General features: G+C 40.5%; 1 protein-coding gene across 3 annotated transcripts in view; it reads right to left on the bottom strand.

The window, feature by feature from the left end:
- TEC (tec protein tyrosine kinase) overlaps positions 1–19958 on the bottom strand; it is a gene marked incomplete at both ends in the record, with an annotated part of 70941 nt that overhangs the window by 16551 nt on the left and 34432 nt on the right. Inside the window, 6 exons of one of the 3 annotated variants that reach the window (XM_084233844.1) lie at positions 3327–3392; positions 5068–5243; positions 6009–6049; positions 7520–7648; positions 8707–8788; positions 14645–14749. In XM_084233844.1, coding sequence (XP_084089970.1) covers positions 3327–3392; positions 5068–5243; positions 6009–6049; positions 7520–7648; positions 8707–8788; positions 14645–14749 — 599 coding nt within the window. Of the gene's footprint in view, positions 1–3326; positions 3393–5067; positions 5244–6008; positions 6050–7519; positions 7649–8706; positions 8789–14644; positions 14750–19958 lie in introns of those variants that run through there. The other 2 variants (XM_084233842.1, XM_084233843.1) reach the window with 2 other exon arrangements.

The following is a 19958-nucleotide window of genomic DNA, read 5'->3' as shown; positions in this document are numbered from 1 at the left end:
GGAGGCTGGGGTGACTAACCATATCCCAGAATGGTGGGCATTAACATCGCATCACTGTGGACACCACTTTGTGAACTGAGACCAAATTCAACAAAATTGCAGTTTTAATCGATCAATTTCTGAACGCGGCTGAGAGGTTTAATAAATGAAAAGAATAGGATGGATTCTGCTCTTAACACTTTTCCACTGAAGCAAGGAACCTTTACCAGAATGCCAAAGAGTCCAAAAAATTCATTAAGGAAAGACAACTGGAGATCTCATTATGCATTATAAACTAGCAGGACTTGAAAGATTGAAAGGTAATCTCTTTATTAATAAAAGAAGATCCAACCCATATCTTTGCAGTGAAAGGAGGCTATGGAGGTTTAGCCTCACGTTCAAATGCAAAACATCAGTAAAGCTAAGTAGTGGCTTCCAAAAAGAAATTAGATGTAAGATATGCAGAGAAAAGGTCTTTTCCTCACTCAATATATTCAATCTGGGAAGAGATAAAGTTATTAAGGGGAAAAGAAAGAATCCACTGCACAAAAGGGTAGCTCTTTGAAACCCTATCTGAAGAGGAAAAAAAAATGTCATTTTTATAACATTTGCAGATTCCTCAGTAAGATTCCTCCTCCTCGGTGATACAAACTCAGACCTTTCATAGTATGTTGAAGGAAGGAAAGGAAGAAAGAATGAGGAGCAAATAAGCAAATGAAGCAACTAGCAGAGAGATTTTCCCAATGGTTCCTTGTGGTTTCTCTCTTCCACAATACCTCTCACCTGATGATAAGGAAAGACCACAGCGCCTCTGCTGAATCCATCAGGAAGAGCTATACACACAGGTACGATGAGAAGGAGCACAGGTGATGAGCCCATGTATTGGGGTGCTGCCCTTCATATGCCAGACCACTGACATCTCTCAGAAGCCCCCCCAGAGATGCTTCCTTTACAGGGTAGTGTCTCTTTGGAAGAAGCTATCCATTTAGAAAAAGCACACAGGATTCTCCCTAGGCCGTTCCACTCTCAGACATCAAAACCCTAATGGGAATGAGTTTTTCAGGTTGGCAAGTCAACTTCAGAACACTCCAGAAGAATAAAACTTCCTAGTACTGTGTCTACATAAAGAGGAAAGAGGTTTGGGGACAGTCAGTCCTTTCTGGAAAGGTCAATCCTGGTCAAGTTTCTTGGGGAAGATGGGTATAGGTGAATCCTGAAAAGAAGACAATATGTATAAATGAAGGAAAAACAGAAAACAATCAACCAAGCAGTTATCCATTTTTGCCTGTTCTCTGATTTGACCTGTCCTCTTGTGTCTCTACCCTAGACATTTTTCCTTTTCTAAGGGCCCGTTCAGTTCTGTCACTCTCCCCTTTTAACAACTTTCTATCAAGAACACACTCTTATTAACCTTCACAACAAGACCATTCTATCCTGCAGAAGTTCCTCTGATCCTCTCCTCCCCAATCTGCTGTCAGTGTGGTCAGAGAGTGTTTCTGGAAGCGCTGGGAGTTATGGGTTTGGCAATCCTGACTCCAGCCCAGAGGATAATCTGTTGCCCGGGATGCTATCTAGGCCCAAACAAATAGTAGAAGAAATCTTGTTCAACAGCTGGAAAAGGGTTTTTTTTAATCCTTGGGACACTTAATATGTGCAATAGCATGAGTTATAGCAAAAAACAAAACAAAGCATAGGATGGAACGACAGCCAAAGAAGAAGGGGAACACTGTCCACAGGGAGAACAAGTTCCAGCCAGGCCTGGCACAGGGCCACGTAGAATCCCTGACCTCTTGAGAGATTGCTCAGGGGACTGCCATGCTGGAGACCCTACACAGCAGTTCACTTAGTCAGAGAGGAGTGTCCCTCAGAAGAGAAGAAATTTCCAAACTAAAATGTATCCAAAAATCTCATGGTAATGAATCATAAATTTTACAAAACTCCTTATTTCTAATCCCATGAGGGGCAGTTACACATTTAGATGAGGTTTCCACACACACCCCTAAGTTATCAGCTAGTTCTCAGTCAGCACACTTAAAAATGAACCCCAAGTTTTTATCTTTTAGCATCTCCCCTTTTTCCAACAAAATCTTGCTACATTTTCCTAAAATTTATTTAAGAAAAGAAACACTATTTTGTTTACCTATATTTTATATCCTCACCTACCTCCAAAACAATTTGCAGAGATCAGACCAGTGAGTGAGATCACTTTTGAACCTATTAGTCCTTTTCTAGATTTAAGGTACACTCATTACAGGAAGTGACATGCACAGAGGAAACAGGTTCTTGTTGGTGTTGGTTATGGTGGGTTTTTAAGGAAGTGAGTGAAGCAGCAATACACTGCCTCAGAATGACCACAAAGAGTATTTGGTAAATATAACCTTCTCATTAAAACCTGGCTACCCAGCTGTAATGGGCACACAAACTGTAATTTCAGGCACACATGAGGAGTCTGAAGAGATTCATACACAGCTTTTGCCCCCTACACACATTTTCAGAGACCTGTTTAAGAGAATAAGCAGAAAGAGATTATCCCTGTTACTTTTACATAGCAAAGATACCTAAAACAACGTAATGCCATGCAAATAAGGAAACAATTATCTGAAGCATCCATTTGCCACAAGCCTGCTTATATCTCTGAAGGTTTGGCACAGGTGCCTGATATATACTAAGAGCTCAGGAAATATCTGATGAATATATGACTGAATGAAATACAAGCCAGTGATGAAAATGTTTTTCAAGAATATTTAATGGGATGAGGAAATACACTCATACTATTCTATTAAGTAGAATAAACAGGATATAAAACAGTATATACAGCATGATGTTATATTTTCAAAAATAGTAAAAAGACTGAAAAGAAATACACTAATGTTATTCATCAATAATAGTTACTGTTAGTTGATTTATCAGTAATTTTTCTTTGCTTAGTTGATTTAGCAATAATTTTCCTTATTAATATTTTTCAAGTTTTTAAAAACAATAATCATATATTGTGATTACAATTAGAAAAAAGAACCAATCAAAAGCTGTACTGGAAAATTGTATTCCTATTTCTTGAATGAATGATTTGTATTTCAAAGTCAGCTAAACTATGACTTGTTTAAAATCAATTCATTTGTGCTGGCTTGTGTAACTCCATTCACATACAGTACCTTTAGGTAAAGGGTATTATACAAATGAATTCTCACAGCTGTTTCACCACACTAGACAACTGAGTTAAGGGTATGTTAGCACAAGCTTTTAAACATAATGAGAGCGACATTAATCTCCAAATGCCTTACATCATTAGGAATATAAAAACATTTATTTTCTGGTTTTCCACCTTCACAAAATAACCATTTACTTACTCATATTGATCTAAGTTGTTTGATTTCTTTCCTGTAACATAGTTACTTGGGATATATCCTTCACTCCTAGAAAATAAAAAAATACTTCAGGTAAACTAAAATTATTTATGAAGAAGTTATTTTAAAAATGATTGCTTTTCTGAAATAACTGAAGCATAATATTGCCAAATCTTATAAAAAAAGACTAGCTAATTTCCCACAAGGTATGTTTGTCAAGTTGGAGGATAAATTATATTTTACTTATGTTTGTCATCTTAACTTATAACTTCTAAATATTTAAATGTATTCTATGAGGGTTTCCAGTTGTAATTTTCTAAGGCTCAAAAATATTAGGGGAAAACCTACAGATTATACATTTTTAATTATTTTTAAGTTTAATAATATGGCAATTGTTTGACTTTTTTTTAAGATTTATTTTATTTATTTATTCATATAAGAACTGAGATGTAGGCCAGAGGTGTAAGGGGTGAGAGAATTCACCAGAGACAGAGTGGGGAGTATCGGGTGAGACAGGAGAAGTCTGCTGCACCATGTGGGTTAGCTCCCTGACCAGGGATCAAACTCATGCTGCAGTGGCTGGTGATAGCTTAATTGCACTGACACATGAACCCCTGTGCCACCACGGAGGTCCCCTATGGCAATTGTTTTAAAATAATTGCTTGTAGTTAGACTGAGGAGTAAATGACATGGTGACTTAAATTTATGTATAAATACTCCAGAAGCAGACAATTGGGAGGATTGGTAAATCAAGACTGACAAAATGTTACTAATTTTTTGTGGGAGTGATGGGAGGCTCCATTATACTATTACATACTTTTGTGGATGTTTGAAACTTCTATAATCAAAAATAATAACAGATAGCCTTCATTGTTTGGCAAAGAGAGTCAGTGACAAACAACATAGTATAAAAGGATCAGAGTTCCCAAGAAGGCAATAATGTACAAGCCAGCACACAGCAGATGTGGCACTGCTGAGCAGTAAGCAGAACAGAAGGACCCTGTCCAAGGCAGAGGCTCCTATTGCTTCTCCAGAAGTAACTGAGGAGAGAGAACTGGAATTAAGGAAGCAGAGGGGAGGTGAGAAAGAATGCTCAGAAAGAGAAATATGTACTAGCCAGACATAAATCTTCCTCTTCCTATTCATGGGGAATCAGAATATAAATGGGATTAAATTTCAGAGATAAACACAGATTAGTTTCCTTAATGACCTAAAAGATACTTTATCTTTTCACACTTTCTGAATGACCTAAAAGATACTCATGTTTATTCATAAATACCCATTATTTACCAATAATATGGTTGAAAGGACTGTTCCCTTTAAATCCTAAATTACCTTTTATATAAATAGTGCTTTTTAATTTCTCATGTGTGTATGTATATATTTTATATACACACATGCACATACACACACTCTCTGTCTTAGAAAAGTCTAACATTAATTACTTAACTCAGGGAAAACATAAAATGTTATTTCCCCAAGGTCAAAATAATCCAATTAAATGTAAGTGGATGAGAAAGAGGCAATGTAGTATATTCTGATTTCTGGAAAGAAGTGATTGATTCATTTATATGTTCATTGAGTCACTGCTGAAAATCCATGGTGTTACTGCAAAATAAGACTACAGGCTTCCATTTATGACTGGCTGCACTAGTTTCACTATGCCATAGGTACAGATCATCCTGTTCTCAGCATTTTCTTCTCACCCATCCACTGTGCATTTCACATCGAGAGGGGCACTTACCCGTATTTGTCTCTTGCTCTCCACCAGTGAATGTCATTCTTTTCTAATATGATATACTCTTGGCCTCTCTCTAATCTGAGGTCATGTGCTTCTGTTGCTTGGAAATCATACATAGCTACAACTATTTCTTCACTATTATCTTCTTCTTCAGGTGGAATTGGTGGGGGAGGCCTTCGCTAAGAAAAGGAAATAATGTGAAAGTTCAGCCTTTCATTTGAAATGGAGTACGAAGTAAAATTCTAAACGATTCCCCAACATCCTGGAGTACAGTAGAAACCTCCCCTAAATTCACGTGGAGAATATGCCTATGAGTTTGCTGATGTTGATACTATATGTGTGTAGACACCAGGACTGAAGGAAAGCCACTCAGAGGGTCTGCAATGGGGGGAAAACTCACTATGCAGTGGAGTCTTCTATCAGGTCTCCTCCCATTCAGAGAGATTTGCAGTTCTCTGGGCTTACCATGTGTAAGGCACACCTTAGTTTCAAGCACACTTTTTCTAAATATTGATCCATAAAGTATATAATTCCACAATGGCTGAAGCAACCTACCTGAAGTCATTCATATCAGATCCTGTATGAGCCTAAAACACATGTGTTTGCCATTATTCCCCATCCTTCAAACACATATCATCAATCACTGAAGTCACTCCTTTGTCACCAGAGTGTGACCTTAAGACTGGAACATACGTTGAAAGTCCCACACTTCTTACACAATTCTTTAGGCAAAAATACAGCCAAATGCCAGATGATGAGAAGGCCCTCCCTGACTGATATACTATCTGATGCAATTCAATTGATTATTATTTGACATCAAGAAAAAAAATTTTAAAAAGTCATGTATCTGTTTCTGATACACTCCTAGGAAAAGCAGCATCACATAAATGAAAATAAGCAGAACAATAAGCTGCAAGTGTTTCCAAAAGTTAAAGACCCCCTACCTTCTTTGTTTCTGGTGCTGGAGGCAGTGCTTTCCTTATACCTGAAAATGGCAATAACAAAAACAACTAAAGAAACATAAACTTATGGCTGCAGAATAAATTCAGAATAAGATAAATGCAAATAAAACTTAAAAACAACAACAACAGCTAAAAGCTATGGAGGCAAGGAACTCTTATGTACTGCTTGTGGGAATGCAAACTGGTACAGCCACCATGGAAAACAGTGTAGAGGTTTCACAAGAAATTAAAAATTTCTTTGATATAAAATTTCTTCCATATGACCTAGCAATCCACTTCTAGGTATATAGACAAATAGAATGAAATCATCTCAAACAGATGTCCATACGCCCATGTTAATAGCACCACTATCCACAATAACCAAGCAATGGAAATAACCTAAGTGTCCATCAACAAGAAAGTGGTTAAAGAAAATGTGGTGTACATATACAATGGAATATTATTTAGCCTTAAAAAAAAGAAGAATGAAAGGCCTCCCCAGAGGCCCAGCGGTTGAGCTCTGGGCTGCAAAGCTGCCCAAAGCCTCTGCAGTGCCAGTTGGATCCCCGGCCACCGGTGAGGGTCCCACATGGCGCACAGACCTCTCCGGCTGCACCCGCTGCTCCCCTCAGCAGTGTGTTTCGTCAGTCTGCCTGTTCTGCTCCCCACTCTGACTCTGGTGAATTCTCTCACCCTCCCACACTTCTGACTGTACCCAGTGCTCGTATAGATAGATAGATAGATAGATAGATAGATAGATAGATAGATAGATAGATAGATAGATAGATAAATATTTTTTAAAAAAAGTAATGAAATCCTGTCATTTGTAATAAAATGAATGAATGTGGAGGACATTATGCTAAGTGAAATAAACCAGAAAAGAACAAATACTGCAAAGTATTATGTATACATGGAACCTTTAAAAAAAAGAAAAGTCAAACTCAGAAAAAGAGAGCAGAAAAGTAAAAAAGTGAAAAAAGGGAACAAAATTTCATTAAAAACAAATAAGGCTCAAGTTCTAATGATTAACATGGTGACTATAATTGCTTACACTGTGAAGTATAATTAAAATGTACTGAGAATAGGACTGAAGTGTTCACATAAAAAGAACAGGTAAACAGGTGAGGTGACAGATGTGTTAACTAACTCGATGAGTGGAAACTTTTCACAATGCATAAGTATATCAGGTTGCACACTTTAAGTATCTTATAATTTTGTCAATTATATCTCAAAAAGCTGAAAAAATTAAGAAGAAAAAGTTGCTTAATAGGATCACACTTTCAATAGAGTCATTAGCAGGTTTCCATATTGTGATAAAAGCTCCTGAAAATAAATGTGATTCCATGACACAGTCCCACTGCTAATAAAATGTAATTATTTTTACAAAAATACGTTTATGTTGTACTGAAAAGTATGAAAGCCACACTTTACTAAAATCACAATCATGTCACTTTCACACCAATAATATGTACATCCTTCATACAATATAATTATGGAATAAAATGAATACTTACTACTCTCAAAAAGATTATATTTTTCACACCCAGGTGCAAGTTTTTCAGTTTGTCTGCAACACTGATAACTTCCATCTGTCCAGAATTTAGGATGATATTTAATCATAATATCATTGTTGTTCTTTATTTCTGTAATTCACATACATTAAATGATCAGTGAAATCAAAAGACAACAGACTATTTTATAAGTAACACTGTCGAGCATGCCTTATCCCTCAGATACCGAGTTTATTTTGAGAACAAGCTAGCATTTAAAAAGTCACATGGGACCTCCTTGGTGGCGCAAGGGTTTAAGCACCACACTATGAAGCAATCCGCAGCCTCTGCAGCACAAGTTCAATGCCCGGCCGGCCAGGGAGCAACCCACATGACACTGCAGACCTCTCCTGTCTTGCCCAATGCACCCCTCAGCAGTGTGTTTCAGTCAGTCTGCCTGCTGTATTACTCTCTCTGTCTCTGGTGGGTCCTCTCATCCCCCACATCTCTGGCCTGTACCCCAGCTCTTGTATGCATAAATAAATAAATCTTAAAAAAAAAAAAAAAAAGTCAGGGCCTCCTCTAGTGGCGCAGTGGTTGAGTGCTGGGCTGTGAGGCTGCCCGCAGCCTCTGCAGCGCCGGTTCGTTCCCTGGCCACCGGTGAGGGTCCCATCAAAAAAAAAAAAAAAAGTCATATGGTTCTCACTCATCTGCTTTTTGTGTTGTTTTGGTGACACACCTGTGTACAGAAGTGACCTCTGCTACACTGTGATGGAAACACACAAAGTCAGCCCAGCACTACTCTGCAGCAGAGGTAAGGACTGTGCAGGACAAATCATCCACATGAGTACTTTATGCAAGAGTCAATCCATCCCCAGCAAATGTTGCCATTACACAGGCAATTCCTTAGAAAATAGCAAATCTGATTATCATAAAAGTCCAGTGCTTTATCATTTTCAAATGTTTTACACATTAAATGAAAACATCCTTTTCTTAGAAACTGTACTTATGTCACTTGAAGGAATCTAACTTTTTTAAAAGGAAGTTATCTTCAGTTTGTAACACTTACAGTAACACAATGTCCTTGGAGAAATACATGCTGTAGATTAAAAGATTATAAATGCACAAAACATTGACTATATTTCTACTTTAGTGATTACAACGTATCGTAAAATGATATACAGATTAATATTTTACTGTACGAATTTTACCTTCTTTTAACTTCTTCACCCACCGGTCTCTGCTTTGTAGAGTAGGTGCAAAAATGTAAAGTGTGTTAGCATCATAAACAACCTAAAACAAAACAAAAGATGAAATAGGAACAGGTAAGAAATACTTAGGCACAGCACCACTGACCAGCACAGAACCTCCATATGACAGACACCACTGAAGGATTATGATGACTTATGCAGTTATTTCAGATCTAAAGAACCAAGAATTCTTCTTTAGAAAAGCATATCTATTTCTTCATGTCCACATACATTGGGATACACATTTTATAGAGGACTGTGTTTTCATAGAAAAAAAGAAAGACATACAGAAACCTGGATGCTTCCTTAATCTTGTTCTTTCTGGCAACCTAATGAACTAAATTCTAACCAATATCTAGATTCTAACTAAAATCTATTTAAGGTTTTTAATAAATTTCCTATAACAGGGATGATTATAGCCCCTTACTGTTCTGAATAATATCTTATTTTAAAGATTTATTTTATTTATGCGTACAAGAACTAGGGTATAGGCCAGAGATGTGGGGGGTGAGAGGATTCATCAGAGATTGAGGAGCATAACAGGCGGATCCACTGAAATACACTGCTGAGGGGAGCAGAGGGCGAGACAAGAGAGGTCTGCTGCGCCATGTGGGTTGCTCCCTAGCTGGCCAGGAATTGAATTCGTGCTGCAGTGGCTGACAATTGCTTGATAGCACTGTCTTTAACCCCTGTGCCACCAGGGAGGCCCCTGAATAGACAACGAATTACTCTTTCACTATCGCTCCTATGCCCTCCTTTTGCACCATGAGCAACTGCAGCAGCTAACTTTACTGAGCACCGACTGTCCCAGACCTGTGCTATGAGCTTTCTATACATTAATGCAATTAGTCCTACCACCAAGGTACCACCATTTGCATTTCACAGAAAAGGAGGCTAAGGCCTAGCCTCAGCCCCTTACCCCACCCCCACTCCTGTAATACACCATTCACACAGAAGGTGTGGCAAATGTTGCCTCCTAATTCTGTGCTGGTACCTCACCTGTCCTTCAGCACTTGGCTGCTAATCCAGGACACCAGGGTCTGACTCCAGAGCCCAGCTTTTTTGCCCCAGTGCCTATTTTAGAGTAACTGCTGGTGAGCAATTCAGCAGATATTTTTATTAATAATAATACTTTAAATTTATTTAAATTTAAGCCTCAGAAACCAACCCAAGAATTCAGTCTTTGGTTTGTCATTTAACCCTTGATGGTCAGTAGCAAGGCAGAAATATCACTGACTAAAAAGAAGTACATGGGTAGAAACCTCCCTTCTCCATATCAGGAGCCACCAGGTTGAACACAAATATCTCTTTCATCGATCAATGACTGTTCCTGATCTTACTCAACAGCTTATTCTATCCTATTCATTTTAATCAATTGATCAGTCAATAAATACAGCCTAACGGCAATGTTAACAATAGTATGTAGTCTGTTCAATGACTTGATCAGCCATCTTACCACTTTGGTGGGACTATAAAAGATAAAAAAATAAATCAAGCGAAAAGACTGTTTCCAAGACAAGTTTAGAAATGTCTAAATACAAGACAGAAGTGAGACATGGTATCGGAGAGGTGGAGATAAAGTACGAAGAGGGATGTGGGGAAAGAGGTATTTGGTCTGTGATTTTTCACCCCTTAGCCAGGTTCATTCATGAAAAGTGTACAGAAGAATTAGATTAAAATGCGTCACAAAACAGGTCATCTAAATTGATACTGAGGTGTTCAGAATAGACTGCCAGGGCTTTGAAGCTTCCAGGAACTGGGTGTTATCATGATAGCAATTTACTTTATTATTATAACTTACTTTATTGAGTGTTCACATCGGGCTAGGCATGTGATACGCACTGCATCGCTTCATTCATACAATGGCCCACATCCCTTATTACATTGTAATCCTCATTTTCCAAATGACAAAACAAAGCAAGTGAGGTTCAGTCACCTAAGTAGGGGTTCTATGGTCCCAAAAGTCTCTTCGTATTCATGTGTTTCCTCCAAACACCCTCCTGCTCCCTTCTAGATGGTGCATGTTCAGGCTCTAGTATAACTTCTCAAAACTAACTCACATCAATACCACGAACTTTGTTAAAGTTTGTTAAAGATTAGCTAATCAGAAGACAACTAATTCAACTCAGAGTTTTGATGGTATTTGCATTTCTCCAAGAAATTTCTAGAAATATTGGTCTAAATAAATCCAAGTAATGAACATCTAATTTGGCCATTTGAGTAGTTTGGCAGGCTGGTGGGAGAGATGTCCAGGGTCCTTCTTTCAGCAAAACCCGTATCACACCACACAGACCAGCGTCTGCATCACCACCGTGAAGTGAGATGGAGTGAATGTGGGGAGTCACATTCTCCTTTGGCTCACACCTGGTGAGTCAAACTATCACAACAGAGGTTGCCGAGGAGGAAGAGGTCTGCACACCTCAAGGCACAGAAGTCATTAAGGAGGAAATAGCCTCTCCTTTAGTAACACTACTAACTTCGTAGTTACTTTCCCTCCTGTTACATCTGCATTTACTCACTCATTTATTCAATAGACTTTTAATGACTGCACTGTAGGAGAAACAGCACAGATGTTATATAATGACAGATCTGGATTCAAAACCCAGGAAATGCCATTCCCTGGGGAACCACCAGCTGCCATCAGAAGCAGCAAGAGATATTCCACGAGGCAGCTGGTTCTTCCCTATTTACTCCATCCCTTCCTGTGGCTATAATACGTTGGGAGAGGAAGCAATCTCCTTTTTTGCTCTTAGTGTTTTTTAAAATGTCCACTTCTTCTTTTTTTGTTTTTGTCTTGCATATGACCCTGCTGCATACTTTCATTGTGAAGATGTGAAACCAGGACCTACACTTTTTTAAATTATACCTAGGTTATAATAAGAAAGGCTATTTTTCATTGTTCAAGTCTGGTTGGTTTAAATGACAGTTAAAGCTCAGTTTATTTGTTCTGAATTTTTAAGATTGTTTTTGAACTTTTCTATATTCATGCATTGTTAACAATTAAAAATGGTTCAGAGCTTTGAAACATCCAGAGATAGAATGCTCTTTGTTCCACTGTTTTTATCATCATTCTTAAAATCAAATCAGGGTGAACAGAGTGGATCTCTTTCTCATGGACAGCAGAAATCTTCATTCTGGTTCCAGAATCAAAACACCCATAGCTCCCCACAACCACCTGCCCCCTCAAAATGCCTAACAGCCATCAGAAGTATGGTAGGAGTTGTTCTCTGCTAAACAGCAAATGAAATTACAGGCCCTCATTAATATGCACTCAACATACTCAGTCAGGATTTCAATTGGGTTTACTCAAGATCTGGGTGATAGGCAGCAAAAAGAGAGAAACAACAGAAATAGTGACTAACACCTTGCCCTCGCTGTGTATCTAAGTTGTCTAACCCTCGCAACACCACATGAAGTGAGTACCATTAGTGTTACTATTCTCATTTCTATAGAAGAGGAAACACAAAATGCTATTAAGTGACCTGCACAAGGTCACAGATTGCCACAAGGGTGTGGCAATCAGCCACGTGGCCTTGGAGCCACCTCCTTAAGCACCTCACTGGGCCTGCTTTTCACTCAGAGAAGAGGCAGCTATAAAATGAGGGATGGGGGTGGGAGGCGGAAGGAAAATTAAATGTAGTTCTTCCTTCCATTGTGTGGTGGTCACCATTTCCTATTATGGAAAATAACCCAGATGCAGCTCTAAAGCTTGAATATCTTAACCTACTGCTTCCAAGTCATTTTAATGCACAAAACTGGTAATTAAAAACAATCAAATTAAAAACAATCAAAACTTCACTGTGATACTATGTTAAAAAACAAAAAAAAATTTTGAATACTTTCCCCTTAAGATACAGTAAGACCATCCCCATGGGTATAAGGTCACTGGCACCAGAGAGGTTCATTGCTCAAAGGAAAGCATGAAAACATCCTCACCTGGAGAAGGGGAAGATAGGTCCTGGGTTGTCTGCTGAGGGTCTGGAACACCAGGCTTCAACCTTGCACTCCTGACTTCTCAAGATAAGTGTGCACAGAGATGGTGCCCCCCACCCCCGGCTCCCCCAGCACCCCCCCCCCCACAATGGCTACAGAGTGGCTTGTGCCACACTGACCCAACTTGGAAGGAGATGTAAGTGCATGTTCTAAGGAGGCTTTGGATTCAAAGTGTCCTTGGACAAGTCACAATATATCGAGCCTCAATTTTCATAGTCATAAATAAAAACTGTGTATTTGGAAAAGAATAACATGATAACCTTTGTGTGAAAGTACGATTTCATCAATACATAATGCTAATATTTTATTTGGCATCACAGATGTTTAATCTCACTTCTGTTCAAAGTTCATTCCTGCCCCTTCTCAGTTTCTCAAATTCACAGAGAACACTTCAGTCCCAACCCTCATTTCCTCTCCTGCTGTTCTGTGATAAATCTGAATAGTAGCAATTAGGTCTGGGGTTTATAAACTCAGGACATTGGTAGAATCTAACAGACAAAACCAAGAATAAGATAAAGTTTCAGCCAAGACAAACAGTTCATTCAGAAAAGTAAATACTATGAAAGCATAAATGAACCTAAAAATCAACCACCATGTGATGCAGAACCCTACTTCTGGGAATATGTCCAAAAAAAATAAAAATGGATCTTGAAGAGATATATGTATTCTTGTGTTCATTTAGCATTATATACAGTAGCCAGACAGAGAAACAATATAAATATCTGTGGACTGATGAATAAAGTACAGTATGTATACAAGCAATGAAATATTTTTTTAAAGATTTATTTATTTATTTGTTTGTTTGTTTATACATACAAGCACTGGGTACAGTCAGAAGCGTGGAAGGGTGAGAGAATTCACCAGGGTGGGGAGCAGAGCAGGCAGAAGGACAGAAGCACACTGCTGAGGGGAGCAGCGGGCGGCAGGAGAGGTCTGTGCGCCATGTGGGACCCTCCTCTGGTGGCCGGGGAGCAGCCGGGGATCAAACCGGCGCTGCAGAGGCTGCAGGCAGCTTCGCAACCCAGAACTCTACCGCTGCGCCACAGGGGAGGCCCCATGCAATGAAATATTATTCAGTTCTTTACAAAGGAGGAAAATCCTGCTATTTGTTGCAACATGGACTAATACAGAGGACATTACCCTAAGTGGAATCTAAAATGGTCAAACTCATAGAGCAGAAAACAGAATGGTGACTGACAGAGGTAAGAGAAGGAATTGGGGAGATATTGGGTAAAGGGTACAGAGTTTCAGTTCTGTAAATCGAATGAGTTCTGGAGAGCGAATGTACAGCATGGTGATTACATGAACAACACTGTACAGTACACTTGAAATTTGCTAAGAAGGTAGATTCTGTTTTTACCACACACATGAAACAAAGAAAAGGGTAATGATCAAGTGATGAATATGTTAATGTGTTTGTAGTGGTCATTTCATATTTTATCAAGCATTAACTGAATACCTTAAATACATATAATTCCTACATGTCATGATACCTCAATAGATTTGAAAAAAATTCAAAAATGGGCCACCAAGGTAATGACAGGAAACTGTAACATCAAATAGTTAAGTATAACTAAAAGCTCAGAATTATACTGTTGCAAAAAATATGGCAGGGCCTCTCTCCCCTGGTGGCGCAGGCAGTTGAGCACCATGCAGTGAGGCTGTCTGCAGCCTCTGCAGCGCCAGTTTGATCCCGGCCAGCCGGCCGGCGAGGATCCCACATGGCGCAGCAGACCTCTCCTGTCTCGCCTGCTGTTCCCCTCAGCAGTGTATTTCGTCAGTCTGCCGGTTCTGTTCCCCGCTCTGGCTCTGGTGGATCCTCTCACCCTCCCACGCATCTGGCCTATACCCTGGTTCTTGTGTAAATGAATAAAAAAATCTTAAAAAAAAAAATTTGGCAGCTCACCTGAAATGGATATTTATTTTGACAGGGGATGACACCATCATCATTCTTTACTATTTCCACACACTTGATCTTTGAAACATCAATAAATCCCTTTCTGTTTTTTTTCTGTTAAAAGAAAAAAGGGGGGAGAATCATTATAAGCATAAGATATTGAAAAATGCTACCAATAGTAACATTTATTAATGAAATCACTGATTCAAAATATTACAATTTCCATGATTACCTACATCATGCCTCTTTTTATGGCTAAGATTGTCCAAAATCCTAATACTGCAAGAATTATAATCAAAATAATCAATTCCTTTAATTTCTAAAGATAAAATTATTCTTTGTCCTTACCCCCAAAATCTCTAGAACAGAGAAACTGCTCCCTCTTATTGTCACTGACACTTCTCAGACACACATACCTTTCTCTCTCAACTCTAGATGACAATCCCCCAAAAGATCACACCAAGCAAAACTCCATGTACTCAATCACAAGTGCAAACTTCAGCCAGTTACATTTTCCCCTCCACACAGAACTCAGGCGACCATGAGGTGGAAAGCGCAGGATGCGCACATGAAGCCTCCAGTCAGACTTACTGAACGTTTTCCTTGTCTTACCTATTGCCCACCCCCACCACACACACACTGCAAATCTCCATGGGCAATTAACTAAACACATCAAGACATCTCTTACTCCAAATCATCCACACCCCTGGACACTGTAACCTCATACCTGAGAATTTATCCCAGGAAATAATCAAGAAAAATACAGAGCAGCATGTTAAAAGACAACTTGATATAATACATTAATTAAAAATTATTACAACTGGGCCTCCCCGGTGGCACAGCGGTTGAGCGCTGGGTTGCGAAGCTGCCTGCAGCCTCTGCGATGCCGGTTCGATCCCCGGCTGCTCCCCGGCCACCGGAGGAGGGTCCCACATGGCGCGCAGACCTCTCCTGCCGCCCGCTGCTCCCCTCAGCAGTGTACTTCGGTCCTTCTGCCTGCTCTGCTCCCTGCTCTGGCTCTGGTGAATTCTCTCACCCTCCCGCGCTTCTGACTGTACCCAGTGCATGTATGAACAAAACAAACAAACAAACAAACAAATAAATAAACATGCCTCTATAAAAAAAAATTATTACAAGTACAATGTAGAAATAAATGTTTACTGGATAATAGTAACTTATACACAAAAAGCTGTGTAAAACTAAGAGGGTGTTGTTTTGGGATGGGGGGAGTCAATATTTACACAATAGAGAATAGAAGGGAAAAGAGAGAAATAACATTATTCTTGCTCTTGGAGTGACCCAGCCATCCCCTATCCCTGATGATTCAAATTGCTTCAATCTAATACTACAAACCTCCCTCCAGCCACAACCTTGTGACCCCTTAACCACTCCCAGGATCCTGCTCTGCAACCTCACTGTCACTATGAGACCTTCAGAAGCAACCACTCTGTTAGGGTCTCAGCTTCCATGTGACATCTCATTAGACCTGGCTACCACTTTACCAGTGCATCGCTCTCTCTCTCTCTCTCTCTCTCCTGCTCTCTCTCCTCTTACCCATGCATGAACACCACATCCCCTAACCTTTCGATCAGCCTCTCTGTCCACACTTTTCCAACCCTCTGCCTGATTGGCTTCAGAAGTCACCTGTCTGTTCTACCCTTAGCCAGATCTTCACTCTTATTCCTCAATTTTTTTGTGTATCTCTAGTGGAAAGAACACGGGGGCCTCTATGGAGACCACCAGTCACATCAGAACGACACATCATTCCCAGCACCCTGATCCCAGCGGACAATCTCCCTCACACCTTTATGGAGAAGAGAGGGGCCATCCTCTGGGTATATCCCCAACTTCTCCCTCCTGAAGGTCAAAAGCACTCTAAGAGTTACCCTTTTTTCTTCTCTTTCATCCTGACTCTAAGGGAAAGTTAAAAAGACACAGTGGGCACTTACATGTTATTTTAATTATGCTGACAAAATTCCCCTCATTTAACAGATGAGGGAACTGTAGTTCAGACAAGTTAAACACATTATCTCCGGCCCCCAACTAAGCACACTAGACCCTGGGACACCCAGTTGCAAAATGGTGGCGGAATCCCTGAATCATGTCCTGAGCAGACAAACAGGATTCTGAGCATGGACCGATCTGCAGCCAGAATAGGAGAGGGACATTCTCCCCTGCCATTCTCTTCTACATGACTTCACTCTCCAGGCACATTCAAGCCTTTCCCACTCATACCAAGAGGCTTCTTCTGAGCCTACTACTGCCCTAATTCTTTACTTTTCTTCCTAAAAGAGAAGCTGAATACACCCCCAGTCTTCATTTCCTTCCACCCACTCTTCCTTGACCACTTGCAATCTGCCTCCCACCTCACCACAGCCTGCTAACGCTGTTCTCAAAAACATTGCCCATAGGGCCTCCCCTGGTGATGCAGACGGTTGAGCACAGCACTGTGAAGCTGTCCACAGCCTCTGCAGCGCCGGTTCAATTCCTGGCCAGCCAGGGAGATTCCCACATGGCACTGCAGACCTCTCCTGTTGCACCCACTGCTACCCTCAGCAGTGCTTTCGGTCCTTCTGCCTGTTCTGCAACCTGCTCTGTCTCTGGTGAATTCTCTCACCCTCCCGCTCCTCTGGCCTGTACCCTAGTGCTTGTATAAATAAATAAATCTTTAAAAAAATAATATTTGCAAAGTGCTCAGAAGAGTGTCTGTCCCACATTGTGGTATCTGGTTTGCTACATAAAATAAAGTGGCAAAAACAAAAAACAAACAAACAAAACCAGCTCTGTAAAAGCACAGGAGGTAGGAAACGGTCTGTAAAGGATCTAGGACATGTTGCAAAGAGACCTGGTCAGCTAGCTCCCCCTTGCTCCTAGGGCTACACCAATTAATGGAAAGAAGAAAGTGCCAGGGTTCCATCCTCCTATTAACAAGTCATACAAGTTCACTGCAGAAACTTTAGGAAACACTAATAACACAGCGCATCAGATTACCCTTACTCCCCTAGCCCTCAGGAAAATCACTATTGACATCATGGAGTCTTCGAGACACTGCTCTCGGGGGTCCTTTATCACCCACCAGCTCTCTTAGCCTAGAGCAGCAGAGTGTGGTTTGCTTCCAAGACACCCGACTACACCATTACCTGCCTCCGCAGATGTCAGTGCAGGTCAAAGTATATAGGAAAATTAGGGATAGCTTGTACACTTGGGTATACCTTGTATAGTTGGGGGTCTTGCCCCTAAGTTCATGTTCTGTGATATGTAGTCTATTCATGTACTGTACTGAAATTTAGGTTTATTACTTCAAATATCTAAGTTTGGAGGGAAAGTTTCAATTTAAGTTGTCTGTTCATCATTGCATCTTTCCACCAGCAAGTGTGAGTAAGACACCAAGCAAGGTGCTATGTGCCAGAGCTCCAAAGCTATGGAAGGGGCTGTTCACAGTCATATGGTGGGTAAAGAGGAAGAGGGGATGAATCACAATCAAATAACGACGAGGTGACATGCAATCATGGTGTCCTATGGATAGGGTGGTGACTGGGACAGAAGTTGGGGATGTTTCAGGGAGGAAGTGATATTTTAAATTGTTCTTTTAAAGGATAAGTAGGAGACTTCTAGTAGAGAAAGTAGAGAAGTGAGTTTCAGCAAAAGCAGCAAAGCACTAATTTAGGGAACAGAAAGAAATCACTATGGCTGAAGTTTAGGATGGGTCAGGGGAAGTGTAGGAATGGCACCAAAAAGTTTATCTGAAATCAAATTAAGAAGATGCTTAGAGACCATGTGCAGGAATTTAAATTTATCCTAAGGGATTCTAAGTGGAAGGTAAGTAATACTTCATTAAGGTATTTCTCCCCCAATTGGAAAATAAGTTCTATTAAGATCCCACCAGCTGCACAGACTGTTGGTGACATTAAACACCTTCTTCCTTTGCAGTTCAGTTTTCTTAAGTGGCCCAATCTTATAGATCTTCTTGTTGATCTCAATGTGATGATGATAGCCTTTCTGCCCAGCCAGGGCCACAGAGAAGACCACTCAGCTGGATACTAGGTACAGTCAACTTTGCGTAGCCCTCGGCGGGTCTTGCAGGGCAATTTCTCAGTGTGCCAGAGGCTGGTGACCCCTTTGAAGCTCTTGCCCCTGATACCCCAATGGCATCAATCCTCTCCTGGTCAAACACTTGGTTCATGGGGACCTGAGGCTCCAGTTGCTTGGGGGCCCAGGTAAGCTTTTAGGCCATCGTGCCTCCATGCATCTGGATCTCCAAAAGATGGGCCTTTTTCTGGTGCAGAAGCAACAGGCACATCTGGTGCGGGGGATGACAAGGATGACCCAACAGTACTTCTCCATATTGCCTAACTCCTTCTCCAGCTGCCTCTTGCCATCTTCCTCCTGTCACTTCTTGCAGTATTTGGTGAAAGCCTTCTTCTTAGATTTAGGTCAGTTCTTATTGAAACGTCTTTTGCACTCATCACTGATATGCTCAGCATAGATGATCTTAAAGGAAACAGAGGCCCCAAGGGGTTTCCATAATGCCCACATATGCCCACAATGCCCACCAATACCTTGGGTAGTGTCTCCACAATGGTCACAGCCTTCTCAACTGCAGTCTTATTCACCCTGGATCCTGGCCTATCCATCTCCTGAACAATGTGGGTCATGCAAGCATTATAGCCCAGGAAGGCTGTGAGGTTGACAGACTTGATGATTCTGCCATCTTCCTTTCATCTTAACTTTCCCATGTTGCTGGCTGCTGTGCTTCTGAGGCAAGAAGCCAAAAGATCCATGTCTGGGAGTGGAGAACTTCCTTTGATAAGAGCCACCAGTAGAGCATATTGAGGGATTTTTGAAAAGATAATCATCAGTGATCGTGTGACAAGTGGGTGGACACAGGGAGGCTAGCCAGGAGGCTGCTGCAACACCTCAGGTGAGGGCAACCAAGCCTGTGAAGCCAACAATGGCAATAAATAAGATGAGGAAAGTGAGGAAGTCAGAGTATTAAGAGGTAGCATCCATAAAATTTTGTAAAGAAGGGAGCCTTGGGGATTTTGCATTTGAGTTATGAGGAGACACTAATACCATGCAGCATAAGACAGAGAATCAGAAGGCAAGGTTGGGAAATGTCATTTGACTTGACTATTGAACAACCTGGTGGCGATATCTGAAGAGAAATGAAATCATGGGGCTCAAACTTGGGAATGCTTTCACCTAAGATACAGAGAATTTTGTTTTTCACAACACATAATCAGTACATAGAGTAGAATCGTATTCTGGCCACAACAGGAAGGAAAGATTTGGAAGAGTTAAGAGTCTTGACACAGAGAACACT

This window comes from Talpa europaea (genome assembly GCF_964194135.1).
Source record: "Talpa europaea genome assembly, chromosome: 5".
Classification (NCBI taxonomy): Eukaryota; Metazoa; Chordata; class Mammalia; order Eulipotyphla; family Talpidae; genus Talpa; species Talpa europaea.
The sequence above is the reverse complement of the archived record's forward strand: the minus strand, read 5'-3'. Positions and strand labels throughout refer to the sequence as shown.